The sequence below is a fragment of the Arachis hypogaea genome, chromosome 13 (genome assembly GCF_003086295.3).
Source record: "Arachis hypogaea cultivar Tifrunner chromosome 13, arahy.Tifrunner.gnm2.J5K5, whole genome shotgun sequence".
NCBI lineage: Eukaryota > Viridiplantae > Streptophyta > Magnoliopsida > Fabales > Fabaceae > Arachis > Arachis hypogaea.
This window is the reverse complement of record NC_092048.1, coordinates 21,029,253-21,044,088: the sequence shown is the minus strand read 5'-3', so window position 1 is coordinate 21,044,088 and position 14,836 is coordinate 21,029,253. Positions and strand designations below refer to the sequence as shown.

Here is a 14,836-nt window from a genome sequence, read left to right as displayed (position 1 = left end):
TCCGTCTGCGCCTCATTTTTTCCGACAGCTTCGTCTGCATTCTGTTTTAGCAGTTCCATCTGCACTCTTATTGCGCTCTACGCGCCCTCTTTCTTATCGCGCTCTACGCGCCCTCTTTTATTGCGCTCTACGCACTTATTTTTTCATTTTTCTTTTGAAGATCGCTGCTCAAGCACAGCATCTCCTTTTATATTTTTGCCGTCGACAGCTCAAGCTCCGCCGCACGATTTTTTGAAGATCGCTGCTCAAGCACAGCATCTCCTTTTATATTTTTGCCGCCAGTAGCTCAAGCTCCACCGCACGCATTTTTTGAAGATCGCTGCTCAAGCACAGCATCTCCTTTTATATTTTTGCCGCCGACAGCTCAAGCTCCGCCACACGCATCTTCCTCCGCGTCACCACGTCAGACGCGCTTTTCTCAACAATTTCATCGGAACTTATCCAAGCTGTGGATTATTGACATCTTCCATCCACCAGCTTGCGGGGGCATATTAAATTACTCTTCCACCTTAGTCCATGACAACAATAAAGAAGTCTCGTGGCCCACAAATTCAACCCAACAGAATACATAAATTCAATTACAATTTTAGTCTTTATTATCTTATCTTTATCTTATCTTTAGTTGTTCTTATCTTATCTTTATTTGCTTTTATCTTTCATAGGACAATGCTCTATATATATTTAGTTTTACCCTCATAGTTCACAACACACATTATTCACCAAAAAAAAGTTCCAATATTCACCAGAAATTGTGAGCTAAGCAAAGAAGGAAGAATGAAACTGAAGGAAAAAGATTTCACAGTGAACCAAATGGGAAGAGTGACCATAATCCCTGAAGAATCCGACGACCTATGGATCCTCTACAACATCATCAACCCCGGCGATTACGTCACGGCCGATACCTCCCGGAAGGTCCACCACCAACTCAACGACGGCAAGAACACCACCGCCTCACGTGTCAGGCTCTCCGTCCGCCTCAAGGTCACCTGCCGCGACTTCGACAAGGACTCTTCCACCCTTCGCATCCAAGGCCGCAACCTCGAGCCCAACAGTTACGTCGCCGTCGGATCCTTCCACACCCTCACGTTGGAGTGCAACAAACCCTTCGAGCTCCACAAGAAGGTCTGGAAGCACGACGTCATCGAGGATCTCCAAGAACGAGAGAATCACAAAGTTTGTCCCGCGAAACTCGCAGTAACTCTCTTTCAACAAGACCATGCTGAGATTTATCTGATTGGAAAAGGCGTAACTGCCATGGTTTCCAAGGTTGAAACCTCTTCTTCGAGGATCGGAGGAAGAAAGCCTTCATCTTCATCTCCTTCTTCAAACACTAAGAACGTGTTCTTCCGCGAGGTTTTCGCGGCGTTCATAAAGCACGTGGATCTGAACAAGGTTAAAAACACTGTGATCGCAAGCGAGGATTAGAAAAAGGATGAGTTTCGAAGGTTTATGATATCGGAGGCAAAGAGGATGAAGATGAGAAGCGTAGAAGAGAATATAGGAAGGATCGTGGTGGCTGCTGGTGGTGGTTGCAACGACGATTTGAAGGATCTTTTGGGAGAAAGCACGGATATGAACCTTATGAAGGACAGCAAGGTAGGGTTGCAGATTATGGTACTGAGGAAGGTTTGGGACATGGTTTCGAGTGACTCGGATCGCGCTTGCTACGGACTGAAGAGCGTGGAGAGTGCTCAGGAGATGGGAGCCATTGAAACGCTTCTAATCAGTGATGAGCTGTATCGGAGCGATGAGGTTGCCACAAGGAAGAGGTACGGTTGTTTGATGAAGGCGGTTAAGGATAGTGGTGGGGACGCTTTGGTGTACTCTTCCATGAATGTTCTGGTAGAGCAGTTGCAGGCTTGCAGCAACTCACCGGTATTGCCGCTATTTTCAGGTTTTCGTTGCCTGTTCTTGATGATGATGCTTATTAGAGCAAGGTTTTATAATTAATTAATTAATTGTCTAGGTTGATTAATTATTCTAATTTAACTTCACTTCAGTACAATTTAATCAATTAACAATCAATAAAATTTCTTGATCTATTCTTTTTTTTATTCTTTCACAATTTTATTAAAAATAATATGCATATTTAAATAGAAAATATTTTTTTTCCTTCATACAAATGTTGTTATCATTAGATTAACTGTAGATTGTGAATCTCACGACTTTAACTCATTTAGTGTCTCTGATTTTAAATTTAACAAGTGTACAAACTAATTATAGCATTATTATTAGTGTTAAATTAGTATGAAAAAATGAGAATAATAACGAAGGGAAAGGGAAAGTGAAAAAGTGGAGCCTTGGAGGGGAGGGGGAGAATGACAATTGACAAGTGAAATAATACATATATTTATGCAAAAATATATAATAATTAATTTTTTTGTGGAAACATATTTTTAATACATTTTTGGGCGCATGGTGAGGTAAGTGAGCAAGTGAGCTTAGTGAAGTCCGCAACCAGAGAGAGAGTGCCAGGTATATATGACGGAGTAGGTGTCATGCTCTTTTTGCATGACAAGCAACCCAACCCGTAAAACCCTTCACCACTTTAACTCTCTCTCCCTTCTCTCTAAAAGTCTCAAATCTCTAGAAACATAGAGAGAAGCAACAAAGTAAAGAAAGAATAATAAAAGCCATTCATTCATTCATTCATTCATTAATGTTCCGTCATTGGTAGGTATTGTTGATCAGAAGAGAGAAAGAGAGATCATATGATGGCTTACAATAAAGGGTTGCATGGAAACATTGGAGGAGGAGGAGGAGGGAGTCACAGTCATAGTCATAGAGGGAGGCCATATGCATTGATGCTGCTCATTGCATTTGGGGCTGCACTTCTTGGTGTCATGCTCCTTCACAAGCTCAGGGAGAGGCGCATCTACACCCTCATTCTCAAAGACAAAGATCATCAACTTCTTTCCCTCAAGCTTCTCTTGCAGGTCTCTCTCTCTCTCTCTCTCTCTCTCTCTCTCTCTCTCTCTCTCATATACACGTGTCGTGCAGTCCTCATCACACGTATACATCAACATGCATTAATCAAAAGCTCCAAAGCTGCACCAAGATGAAGCAACCTTTTCTAGCTACCTACCAAATTCGTTAAATCATTTTCTACTTTGACCAAATTTGTTTAATCATATAAAATAAATTTTGGTAGTAAGCAGAACCGAGAAGCTAATATTTTTAGTCTCTTAAAAATTTTTTTTCCTCTTTTTCTAAATGTCTTTAAAACTTCATCTTAAATTCTTAATATATGAAAATTTCTTTTTTTAGTTAAAAAAAGGATTTTTTTTTTTGGGGTGCAATATAAACTGAATCAAATTTTCTTGAACTATCTGCTAATTAATGTTGCTGATTATAGGATGAGGATGATAGATATTAACGTTTTAGTTCCATTTGAAATTTGAATTGATTTATGTGTAGGAAGTGTGGTTCATTGATATTAGTAGTGCAATGAGTCTGTTATGTGAACCTTGGTTGTTTTCAATTACACAGAAGGAAAGAGATCACACCAAAGAACTGAGTAATAAGAATGAAGAAATGAAGGGTAAACTATACGCTTTAAGGATTCAAAAGATGGAGGTTGATAGAAAGGTTGTGGAGATGCAATCCACCATGGATTCCCTGAGAGACGAGCAGAAAGTGATGGAATCGGCATTCGAGGAGAAGCAGAACGAGCTCAGAACAATGCAGGAGAAGGGGATCAATTTAGGAGGAGGGAACTCTCAAGTAACAGCACTGAGGGAGGATCTGAAGAAGAAGGAGGAAGAAATAGAGAACTTGAAAGGCCGTCTTGAGATCCCTGCTAAGACCCTCAATGATCCAGGCATCATTAGGAAAACTGTGATAGGAAATGGAACAGTAGAAGCACAGGATCAAATTGAGAAGGAAGAACATTCACTTGATACTACAAAAACTGGGGATGGTGATGTTAAAACTGAAGTAAAAGATGAAATTCAGAATACTGAGAGAGCAGGGGAAGGAACCGAGGGCCATCGAGATGATAATGGTGGCGGTGTCACGACGAAAGATGTTGAAGCTGAAGTGGTGGATAGTGAAGTAAAGAACGCAATCAGAGAAGAGAAGCCAGGACAAATTGAGAGCAATGCAAATGCTGGAGATGAGGAATCTAAGGTGAGGGAACTGGCAGACAGTGCCGGAACGAAGAAGAAACACGTACGTGTAAGTAGAATGAAGGGGAAACGGTGGAAAACAATCGTGAAGAACAAGTTAATGGAGAGAAATGGAATTTCTGCAAGTCATGCCGAGATAAGCAAAGGCAACGAAAAAGCTAATGTAGAAGTGGAAGGTGAGTTGAAGGAAAATGCTGCAAGGGAGAAGGAACAAGCCAATTTACTTAAGCCTGAAAATCATGAAATCAGCAAAGATGTTAGAAACATGATAGTGAATGATACAAATCATCAGGTGACAAACAACAACGGCACGGGCATCAACCCGGAACAAGAGGGAGTGGATGAAGAAAGACTGACAGAAAATAATGAAGACACTGTTGCTCAACAAAACTGGAGCAGGAGGCATATCAACAAAGCTACCAAGGATGGTGCACAATCAAAATCCAAGCTGTTAGATGAAGAGCAAGAAGCAATAGAGATTTCAGATGTTCAAAACAGGGATGATGATGAGGAAGATAATGGTGAATTCTTCAGGGATTCCCTATCTGATGTTGAAGATGATAAGGAGGAGTACAAGGAAGAGATAGATGAGTCAGAGTTTCAGCCTGATTTGTGATTTAGCTGTATTTGCATGATCTTTAATACGCAAATTAGAGTAGTGTGTTTGGTTTCGTAGGAAGTAGGAACACTTCAAATCACTGGCTTGAGAGGGTGCAAGTGTGTAACATCTTAGCAAGTAGCAAGTAGGTTTCGGTGAACTTTATTCCTCTCTATTTAGTCACCAAATTTTCGTTTTATATTGCAGTAATTTCTTCTTACTACACAAACTCTGCATTATCAATGGAAGTTGGAGCTGCTAGCTTGCTGATATCAGTTTAAATAATCAAATCAATTGCCACTAAATCTAACAAGTTTGCCATCCCGGTTGGGATCGATGCTTGAAATTTTCAAGCATTCCCAATGGGATTCAACTCATGTATCTTGCCAAAGTTGAACCAAATGATAAAATCTTGTTACGTATTCTATTGCTTTCAGATTTAAATATGATATAGTGTCCATTAACATCTAAAATGTGTAAAATATTCTACCAACTTTTGGAAAATGGCTATTATACAGGAAACAGTTGCTGGAAATAACACTATTTGCTCTGGTCGTCTTAGTACGAGAATCATTTGAATACCGATAAAGATCCTGCGAATATACTTATTGATTGCAAATGTAGAGGAATTCACGAACTGGCTTAACACAAGCTAATGTTAAATGTAAATAAAATTTTACACGTTTTTTCTGGAAAAAAACATCATCATCATCTCCCAACTTTCACTGTCTTCAAGGAATAATGGATAACTATCCCAAATATTTCTTCAAGGAACAATGGATAACTAGCCCAAACATTTGTTTACCAGCAAATAACAGAGTCCCAGAGAATTCCTGGCACAACGAATTATTAAGGGGAAAACTTTCGGATGTAAACTAACATGCTCCAAGCCTCAATGAGATGCTTCCGCCAATTTCTGCAAATATACAGAACATTCAGTGAGCAAAGACTAGAAGCTCGAAACCACTCAAATAATACACATGTAACTGACATGACACTAGACTGTGAAAGATAACATTGCAAAAATCGTTCTAAACATCCTCCTGAAATGAAGTAAACCATAGGTACTTTAATGTATTGAAATTTTAAAAAGCAATCAACTCTTTCTTAATTTAGTAATGAGTAGGATGTTGCAGAGTAATATATCTTAGGAAGGATTAATCGTTTCTTCTAAATTAATCATTGTAACATGCTAAAAGACCTGAACATTGTACAAATAACATACTTATAAGTGTCATTCCAAAAATGAAATTAGAGTAGTTTGGTTGGAAGGAAGAAATAGGCTGAAAACTTTAATGGATGAATTTGAACGTGCAACACATGGATTTCATCCATGAAAATTTCGCTAACAATTTTATTCCCAACCAAACATACCCTTAAAAGTGGATGGAGGAAGTATAGTCTATCAGTTTCTCCGACTACATTAAATTATTCCAACCTCATATGATAGTCATCTTGCAATAATTATTTCTTAACAGAACAAACTGTCTTCAGTGACAACTAAGTAGAAACATGAAACCAAAAATTTAATGAAACAATCAGATCTTGACTGTCAAATGAAAAATGCAGCATTGTCATCAGCGTTCAACAGGAAATAAGGAACCCAAAAATAATTCTGGAGGTGTTAACCAATGACCTCCATGCAATTTTTCAAAAATGGTAAAGGAGAAAGGAAATGGAAAAAAGATGCCTCTCACTGCCAACAGAAAGGCCTTGCATAACTTATAGTGAAACAGCTATAACAAACAAGGTCATGCAGATTCACAATGATCTTAACTACAAGCCAATAATGATACTCTTGTAACAAAGGAATCGAAAATTGAAAGTACCTCTTCTTTCTTTCCCTTGCCTCCTGTGAAGAACTTGTATGTCCCATAGAAGAACAGTCCCCACCCAGTTAAACTGACAATCACAAACTGCACGTGCAAAATAAACCAGTCAGAAAAAGAATATCCGGAAACACATTTGGTTTCCAAGAAAATGATCCAATCATCTCATCCTCAAGCCCAAAAATTCTACTCACGTGCTCTTCCTTCCACTTAGATGGGCTCATCGGGTCTTCCCAGGCATTAACTTTTGGAGGACCATGGTGATCTGCAGTAAACAAACGATCATAGAGCCATTTCACAAATGTCAGAAGTCTGCACTGCATACAAACATTCTACACAAGTAGAAAATCAATTTCATCACATGACATAGAACAAATGATCAACCAAACATCTATTCATTCAATGAGGTTCACTTAGGTTCATTAAGCCAGAGTGCATCAAAGCCCTTGTTTACCATCGCGAGATATGTAAACAAAAATTTAGACACCTAGAAAATCAATTTCATCACATGACATAGAATAAAGGATCAACCAAACATCTATCCCTTCAATGAGGTTCACTTAGGTTCATTAAGCCAGAGTGCATCAAAGCCCTTGTTTACCATCACGAGATATGTAAACAAAAATTTAGACACCTAGAGCCATAGAATAATTTCATCCATTTTTTATAAATATAACACTACCAAACCACACACATACTACTTAACCTAATGTTCAATTCACAATTAATACTCCCAAAAATTATAGCTCCAAAATCTCACAGAAGTGAAATTTACCCAATAATTTCCTAGATATCCCTAAAAATTAGTGGTCTCAATAGAATGGGAAACCAAAAGTTCCGCACTTTCGATTTCACTCTACGTAAATATCGAAGAATCTGGCCATACATGAAACTTAAAACCGGAAGCTGTAGTGGTGCGTCAATGCAGAGAAATGGGGGCATTATTGATATATTGTTATCAAAGCGCTGTAGGTAAATGAGATCGGAGAAATAATCGCTTAAAAGAGAGGGATTTTGATTATACGGCTAAATCCAAGCAGGCACTAGAAGGCAGAGAAATGTGAAATTACCGGCGGCTCCCGCAAGATTGCGGCGGGGTACGAGAGAGGAAGGTTGAATCGGAGTTCTGGAAGTGGAAATAGAAACACGAGTGAGAGATGCTGCTCGGCGAGCTGCGGTTGCTGCTACGGACGCCATTGCCTTCGGAGTTTCGGAGAGAGAGAGACAGAGAGCGCAAAGAGAGTGGTGGCGTGGTAATAGTTGAGGAACGAAATGTTCAAAAGGAAAGGGATCTTCTTGAAACGACACCGTGTTTCCGTCCCTCAAATTCGTTTTTTCTTTTTTGAGTTTTTTTCTTTATTCAATTTTTTTTTAAATCTCTAAAATAAATTTTTTTTAAAATAATAAAATAATTGTTATAAAAATAAACATTATGGTTTAGAGAAGAAGAGACTAAGAGAGAGAATAAAAAAAAAAAAAAGAGATGAATTCTATTAAAATATGCTTGCAATCTAGGATATTAATAACAATACATAGCACTCTCTTTAGATACCCTTTAGTAGTAGATTAATGTCTCGTTAAAGTAAATGAAATTATGAAAACAATAATCATATTTTTTGTGATGACACATTATTTTTGTTTGGATTAAAAATCCAAAATTATTTGAAGTGTGTTTTATTGTGCAGGCCCATAATAGGTATTAATATGTTAAAAATATTTGGCTGAACTTTGGACACTAAACAAAAGAACAAGTTGCTGGATTATCTTGCCCAACAAAGACATTTAAAAAAGGTCTATTGCTGCTAGTTTTGGGGCAAAAAAATAAATTGTTGCTGAACTATGCCCAACATTGCTATACTTCACTAGCAAATAAGCAAGTTCAGAAGTGATTCAAGCTGAAATGAAAGTGCTTGTTTTGATTAAGTACCAAAAAGGAAAAGAAGGGAAAAGCAAAAGATTGGAGGCTAAGTAATAGGTAACCAAAAGACAATACACACCAAAACAAATACAGCAAGTGAAGATATATAACAATGCAGGAAAATATCAAGTAATCAATGAAACAGTGAGAATGTAATTGTAGTAAATCAACAACAGCAGCACTCCTGACTCAGGAAAACCTCCTATAGCAACTTTCCATATGAAATATACTTATCCTCTCTCATTACACTCCTCTCTTCTTATACACATGCATTCTCTCTATTGTTGTAACTAACTCTCCACCTCGGCATACTATAAGAATCCCCTGTGATGCACCCTCATATCACCCTTCATAATCCTTCATCCACACAGGTGGTTTTCTTATTCTTTTGCTTGTTGGATCTGCAATTGATACATTTGGCCCATCATGAGTTGTCGGTTCTGCCATTGCTGTATTCGGCCCATTATGAGTGGGTTTGCTCGTATCAATCACTCCCCCCATTACAATGACCTTGTCCTCAAGGTCTTCCCCAGGATACATTCTCACCAACTCAGCCCAACTCACCTATGTTGCTTCCTCTCTTGGTGTTCCTTGCCATTCCACCAACACTTGAACATCTTGAGACCCATCATCAAGCTACAAGGTTCTACTATCAATAATGGCTACCGGCACTGGTTCAAAAGGCAGAGAAAGAGGAAGCTCGTTGATGCCCCCTGCCATAATGGACTCACCCTTAAACTCCTTCAGTAGTGAAACATGAAAAACGGGATGAATGGCACTTCCAACTGGTAACTCCAGTTTGTAAGCGACAGTTCCCACTCTTTGGAGCACCTTAAATGGTCCAAAATATTTCTTACCAAGCTTCAAATGTCTTCGCATCACTACGGACCCCTGCCGATATGGTTGAAGCTTTAAGAGAACTAAATCACTAACATTGCGTCTATGAGAATCAGCTTGGCGTTTCATGCGTTCTTGGGCTTGTTGGAGGCGAAATCGGAGTTCCATGTCAAGAATCTCCCTAACTCGCAATAGATCATCCACGTCTTGGACCAAAGAAGAGCGACTAGTATAGCCAGGTATAGTTCTGACAGCAAACCCATACAAGGCCTCATGTGGTGACATTTCAATGGTGGAGTGAAAAGAATTATTGTAACAGAACTCTGCCCAATTGAGGTAGGAAGACCACTTGGTTGGATGAGCATGTGTAAACACACGCAGATATTGCTCCAGGGTCCTATTAACAACCTCGGTTTGCCCATCCGTCTGAAGATGATAAGTCGTGCTATAGAGCAGCTTAGTACCACAATGCTAAAACAATTCTTTCCAAAAACGACTAAGAAAAAGAGGGTCCCTGTCTGAGACAATAGTGGCTGGGAAGCCATGATACCTCACCACGGAATTGATGAATTTCTGAGCGACCAATTTGGCAGTGAACCCCATCTTTAACGGCGCAACCCGAGCTGTTTTACTGAACCGATCCACCACCACTAACACTGCAGTAAAACCATTGGAATTTGGTAGTTTGGTGATGAAGTCTAAACTAATTTCTTCTCAAGGCTTTGCCGGAACCGAAAGCGGTTGCAAGAGTCCCTGTGGCTTATCAGTGACATACTTTGTACATTGATACTCCACACAACGATTGACAAATCGAACCACATCTTGGCGCATCCCTGGCAAAAAAAAAAAAAAAAAAAACAGCTCACCCAACCCTTTATACGTTTTCAAAATACCCCCATGCCCTGCAGTCAAGGCTGAATGGAACTGGTGCAACAACGTCTCGCGTATATTAGCAACATTCGGAACCCAAATTTTACCTCGGTGTGTCATCAACCCATCTTTGAATACATATTCAGAAGGTAATGTACCCCTCTGTAGCTTCTCTTGCAACTGAAGCATCTCCTCACTCTCGTTATTAGCCTGGAGCAGGGTTGGCAAAAGATTGGACTGCACTGCTGTGAATGCTTGGAGCTGTGTGTGATGCTCATCATCCCCTAGCCTGGATAGCGCATCTGCAACCTTGTTAAACTTTCCAGGGCGGTACTCAATCTCAAATTCATATCCAAGCAATTTAGAGAGGTAGTGTTGTTGTTCCGGGGTAAGGATCACCTGCGTCGTTAGCTCCCGCAAACCTTGGTGATCAGTTCTGATTAAGAATTTCCGCCCTAATAAGTAATGTCGCCATTTCGCCACAGCTTGAGTTACTGCATAGAGCTCTCGGACATATGCAGATGCTTGAGATAATTGAGCTCCCAATTTCTTGCTGAAGTAGGCTATGGGGTGTCCCCCTTGGGATAAAATTGCCCCGACGCCAGTACTCGAGGCATCAGTCTCCACTATGAAGGGCTGTGTGAAATCAGGGAGAGCCAACACTGGGGTATGAACCATCAGCTGCTTCAATTGATGGAAAGCCTGATCAGCAGCGATATTCCATTGGAATGCATTCTTCTTGAGAAGTTCTGTCAATGGAAACACTCGCTGCGCATACTGTGCCACGAATTTCCTGTAATACCCCGTCAGCCCTAAGAATCCTCTTAATTGTTTTAAAGACTTAGGAACAGGCCATGCTACAATTGCTTCGATTTTGGCTGGATCCACCTTAACCCCTTCGCCCGAAATCACATGCCTTAAATACTCAATGTGTTGTTGCAGAAAGGTGCACTTAGAACGCTTGGCGAAGAATTGGTTCTTTTCAAGATTTGTAAAGCTTGAACTAAATGATCCAGATGCTCCCCTCGGGACGGGCTGTAAACCAGGATGTCATAAAAAAATACAGCAATAAATCGCCTCAAGTATGGTTGGAAAATCCTGTTCATTATCGCTTGGAAGGTGGAAGGTGCATTAGTAAGCCCAAAAGGCATCACGACAAACTCATAGTGACCCATATGAGTACGAAATGCTGTTTTGCTTATGTCTTCTTCACGCATTCTGATCTGATGGTACCGACTCCTGAGGTCAATTTTGGAGAAAAACCTAGCTCCATGCAACTCATCGAGAATCTCATCAATAGTAGGGATTGGGAATTTATCTTTAATTGTTATCATGTTCAGAGCTCTATAATCGACGCAGAATCGCCAACCACCATCCTTTTTTTTACTAGTAATACTGGGCTTGAGAATGCACTCTGGCTATCCCTAATCAGCCCCGCTTGTAACATTTCCGACACTAACCGCTCCATCTCCTCCTTCTGGAAATGGGGATATTTATATGGTCGAATGCTTACTGGCGATGCACCCGGTGTAAGGTTGATGGGGTGGTCAATAGCTCTATGCGGGGGAAGTTGTTTCGGTTCTTCAAAAACATCATTGAATTCCTCAATAACTGTTTGGATAGCCACTTCCTCTACCTCCAGAACGGGCTCTTCCATCGATGGAATCGCTGCCAATTGAAACAATGAAGCAATGTTACTACTTCCGCTGAGTTTTCGTAGCTCCTTGAAATTAAGCTCGGTCTCTCGCAGCAATCGTTCACCCTTGAATGTGATCCATGTCCCCATTTCCTTAAATTTCATAAACAGCTCCATGTAGTTAATTCGGATGGTGCCTAATCTCATCATCCAATGTACACCCAACACAACATCTGCTCCTTTAAGGTCCAAGACGTACATGTCCGTGGAGAATCTGTATCTCTGCACCAATAGTGATAGGTCTCGACATTTTGCAGCACAGTTTATGGATTCACCATTACCTTTAATGCAGGTGTAGGAGTGAGAGACAAATTGAGCTTCTTAGCTATGGACCTCTTAATAAAATTATGGGTGCTACCCCCATCGATTAAAATCAGCAGTTGCTTGTTGGCGTGGGTACCCTTCACACGCAAGGTCTCAGGGTAAAATTCGCCCTCAAAAGCATTGAGGCTAATTTGCGGATTCTGTTGTTCACCCTCTTCCTCCTCTTCTTCGGTGTCTGACTCATGTACCTCTCTATTACCCTCTGTCGTTCCTTGCAACAACTCCTGAAGTTCCTCTTCCCCAATGAGCAATTGATATGAAGCCTTGCAACGATGTCTCGGTGCATAGTTGTCATCACAATAGTAACATAATCCTTTTTCTCGTCTAGCCCGAATCTCAGCACTTGTTAATTTTTTGAATGGTGGCTGGGGTGTCTTGGTGGGAGTGTTGGTGGAATGAAGAATCGTAGGGTTTGCAGGGTTGGTAGAGGTGGGGTTAGTTTGAATTTTCTGATTAGTGTAAATGGGGTTGAGAGTGCGATTGGGTGCAAATCGGGTTGGGGCTTGTTGAGTAATGGGCTTACTACCAGTGCTTCTAGCTAGGCCCGCAGTTACCGCATTTTTTTGTTCATGTAGTTTGGGGATGGAGACAGCTTGTACGTAAGAGGTAGGTTGGGCCAAGAGCGATTCACACTTCAATGGCTCTTTGAGTCCGGCTACGAAGAGTGAGATTATCCATTCTTCACTCAATCCGTTGACTCGATTGGTCAATTCTTCAAATTGGCACTGATATTCTTCCACCGATCCACTCTGCTTCAACTCTTTAATGGCGGTTCGGGGATCATAATAGAGGTTCTTTCCAAATCTGAGGACCATCGCCTCCAGAAACGCTTCGCATGTATATGCCATGTTGTTGTTGATCCCCGCCGGTACCAAGCATAAGCCGCCCCTACCAAGTGAAATGACAATACCCTGATTCGTTGTTCCATGGGTATCTCAAAAGTCTCTAAGTATTGGTGGGCTCGAAACACCCAATCCTCCACCCCCTCACCGTCGAACATTGGTAGATCGGAGACTTTCACTCTGAGTCGGGGCCACGGTTGCTCAGCCCCCACACTCACAGACCCTGCCCCTGAACCACCTTCCATGGTGTCGTCACCATTGAAGCCATAATTATTCACCTTAAGCTTCAATTTCAAATTCTCACGAAGCAGTTTTTCAATGGATCGTAAGGAAGAGTCTATGTTCGTGAGCTGAGCTTGCGTATCGGCGATCCTTTCGTTAGCTTCCACGAGACCGTGGCTAAGGGTGGTGACCTCTTGCTTATTCGACAAAGTGAGCTCCTCTAATCAGTTCAAACGTGATCCTTCCGCCATGGCTCCGATTCTCTCAATGAAAGCACCAATTAATAGGTAACCAAAAGACAATACACACCAGAACAAATGCAGCAAGTGAAGATATATAACAATGTAAGAAAATATCAAGTAATCATTGAAACAGTGAGAATGTAATTGTAGTAAATCAACAACAGCAGCACCCCTGACTCAGGGAAACCTCCTATAGCAACCTTCCATATGAAATATACATATCCTCCCTCATTACACTCCTCTCTCCTTATACACATGCATTCTCTCTATTGTTGTAACTAACTCTCCACCTCAGCATACTATAAGAATCCCCTGTGATGTACCCTCATATCACCCATCATAATCCTTCATCCACACAGGTGGTTTTCTTATTCTTTTGCTTGTTGGATCTGCAATTGATACATTTGGCCCATCATGAGTTGTCGGTTCTGCCATTGCTGTATTCGGCCCATTATGAGTGGGTTTGCTCGTATCACTAAGTCAAATCAATAGAGCAAAAATTAAATTTTTAAGTCAATAATATTCAGAAGAAAAAGGTAAAGCAAATTTATCATTTTTGTGCATACACAATAACTTGTTAAAACTACTTTAGAGAAGAAACACCATTCTAGTAAGAAGAAGAAAAATAGAAGTTGCTTTTTCTAATTCACATCCAAGAATTTGAAATGAAATTTGGGATTAAAGTACAAGATTAAAGGTGTTAATTTTGTAAACATGCTAAAGGTCTTATGACCTTGTCACAATCACCGCTGTTGTCCATATCTCCTCTACGCTATTCAACTCTAATTTTCAACCCTAATTTTCTACTTCAATTTTTTGGAAGAAGAAGAACTTAGATAGTTTATTGTTTAAGATGTTGACTCTTACCTGTAATCAAGTTTTAGAGGCATTATTCCATACAAAAGGGAGTAACCAGCCAAAGATTTAAGCAAAGAGAAAGAACCCGCCAATTTGACCATACCTGGCACTCTCACCACTCAAGTCTAAAGTTTTAGAAGCAATGCATCTACATTAAAGGGAGCATTCCACACTATAGAAAAATCACTGAGTACCATCGAATTTATCGACAAAAAAAACAAAAATAATCTGCCGATAAATATTTACCATCGGATTTTGTTCTTCACCTGTAACTTGCGATAGAATTAGTTTTTTTAAGCTATGAATATATCTAGTGTCAGTTACCAATGGATTTTTTTCGATGACAACTTTGGCGCCAAACTGTTTTGTTCCCGCATTATTATTGTCGGATATTTTCTTCGAAAAATCCCACGGTAAGTTCAGTTCTTTTCATATATTTTTTTGATGAAATTAGTGGTCAAATTTTAAATTTT

General features: G+C 40.2%; 5 protein-coding genes across 5 annotated transcripts; 3 read left to right on the top strand and 2 right to left on the bottom strand.

Annotated features, from left to right (window-relative positions):
• The first annotated feature begins 774 nt into the window (after window positions 1–774).
• On the top strand, window positions 775–1,425 carry LOC112732936 (protein PELOTA 1-like). The gene has a single exon (XM_029291203.1). It carries the CDS (start codon window positions 775–777, stop codon window positions 1,423–1,425), a length of 651 nt encoding a protein of 216 aa, XP_029147036.1.
• Window positions 1,426–1,449: 24 nt separating this feature from the next.
• Window positions 1,450–1,950, top strand: LOC140177481 (protein PELOTA 1-like). The gene has a single exon (XM_072210594.1). The coding sequence runs from the start codon at window positions 1,450–1,452 to the stop codon at window positions 1,948–1,950; it is 501 nt and encodes a 166-aa protein (XP_072066695.1).
• A 559-nt stretch (window positions 1,951–2,509) lies between these two features.
• Window positions 2,510–5,015, top strand: LOC112737617 (uncharacterized). Its single transcript, XM_025787583.3, has 2 exons — window positions 2,510–2,936; window positions 3,490–5,015. Exons 1-2 carry the CDS (start codon window positions 2,712–2,714, stop codon window positions 4,741–4,743), a joined length of 1,479 nt encoding a protein of 492 aa, XP_025643368.1. The 5' UTR covers window positions 2,510–2,711; the 3' UTR covers window positions 4,744–5,015.
• A 283-nt stretch (window positions 5,016–5,298) lies between these two features.
• Window positions 5,299–7,906, bottom strand: LOC112737618 (uncharacterized). The gene is made up of 4 exons (XM_025787584.3): window positions 7,625–7,906; window positions 6,749–6,819; window positions 6,555–6,641; window positions 5,299–5,641 (listed from the first exon to the last, which is right to left on the bottom strand). Exons 1-4 carry the CDS (start codon window positions 7,749–7,751, stop codon window positions 5,618–5,620), a joined length of 309 nt encoding a protein of 102 aa, XP_025643369.1. The 5' UTR covers window positions 7,752–7,906; the 3' UTR covers window positions 5,299–5,617.
• A 2,117-nt stretch (window positions 7,907–10,023) lies between these two features.
• Window positions 10,024–14,464, bottom strand: LOC140177480 (uncharacterized). The gene is made up of 7 exons (XM_072210593.1): window positions 14,373–14,464; window positions 13,908–13,980; window positions 13,170–13,460; window positions 12,157–13,110; window positions 11,693–12,097; window positions 10,287–11,214; window positions 10,024–10,142 (listed from the first exon to the last, which is right to left on the bottom strand). The coding sequence occupies exons 1-7, from the start codon at window positions 14,462–14,464 to the stop codon at window positions 10,024–10,026; spliced, it is 2,862 nt and encodes a 953-aa protein (XP_072066694.1).
• Between the last annotated feature and the right edge of the window lie 372 nt (window positions 14,465–14,836).

What these genes read in the sequence shown, in the direction of transcription:
- LOC140177480 (XM_072210593.1), bottom strand. Translation starts at nt 14,464, where the DNA reads ATGGTCAAATTGGCGGGTTCTTTCTCTTTGCTTAAATCTTTGGCTGGT. An exon ending in CAACTCATGATGGGCCAAAT is followed by an intron (nt 13,461 to 13,907) that starts GTATCAATTGCA and finishes TTGTCGAATAAG; the next exon opens with CAAGAGGTCACCACCCTTAG. An exon ending in TTACACCGGGTGCATCGCCA is followed by an intron (nt 11,215 to 11,692) that starts GTAAGCATTCGA and finishes CCTGGTTTACAG; the next exon opens with CCCGTCCCGAGGGGAGCATC.
- LOC140177481 (XM_072210594.1), top strand. Translation starts at nt 1,450, where the DNA reads ATGATATCGGAGGCAAAGAGGATGAAGATGAGAAGCGTAGAAGAGAAT.
- LOC112737618 (XM_025787584.3), bottom strand. Translation starts at nt 7,751, where the DNA reads ATGGCGTCCGTAGCAGCAACCGCAGCTCGCCGAGCAGCATCTCTCACT. An exon ending in CAATCTTGCGGGAGCCGCCG is followed by an intron (nt 6,820 to 7,624) that starts GTAATTTCACAT and finishes TGTTTACTGCAG; the next exon opens with ATCACCATGGTCCTCCAAAA. An exon ending in GCAAGGGAAAGAAAGAAGAG is followed by an intron (nt 5,642 to 6,554) that starts GTACTTTCAATT and finishes GTATATTTGCAG; the next exon opens with AAATTGGCGGAAGCATCTCA.
- LOC112732936 (XM_029291203.1), top strand. Translation starts at nt 775, where the DNA reads ATGAAACTGAAGGAAAAAGATTTCACAGTGAACCAAATGGGAAGAGTG.
- LOC112737617 (XM_025787583.3), top strand. Translation starts at nt 2,712, where the DNA reads ATGATGGCTTACAATAAAGGGTTGCATGGAAACATTGGAGGAGGAGGA. An exon ending in CCCTCAAGCTTCTCTTGCAG is followed by an intron (nt 2,937 to 3,489) that starts GTCTCTCTCTCT and finishes TCAATTACACAG; the next exon opens with AAGGAAAGAGATCACACCAA.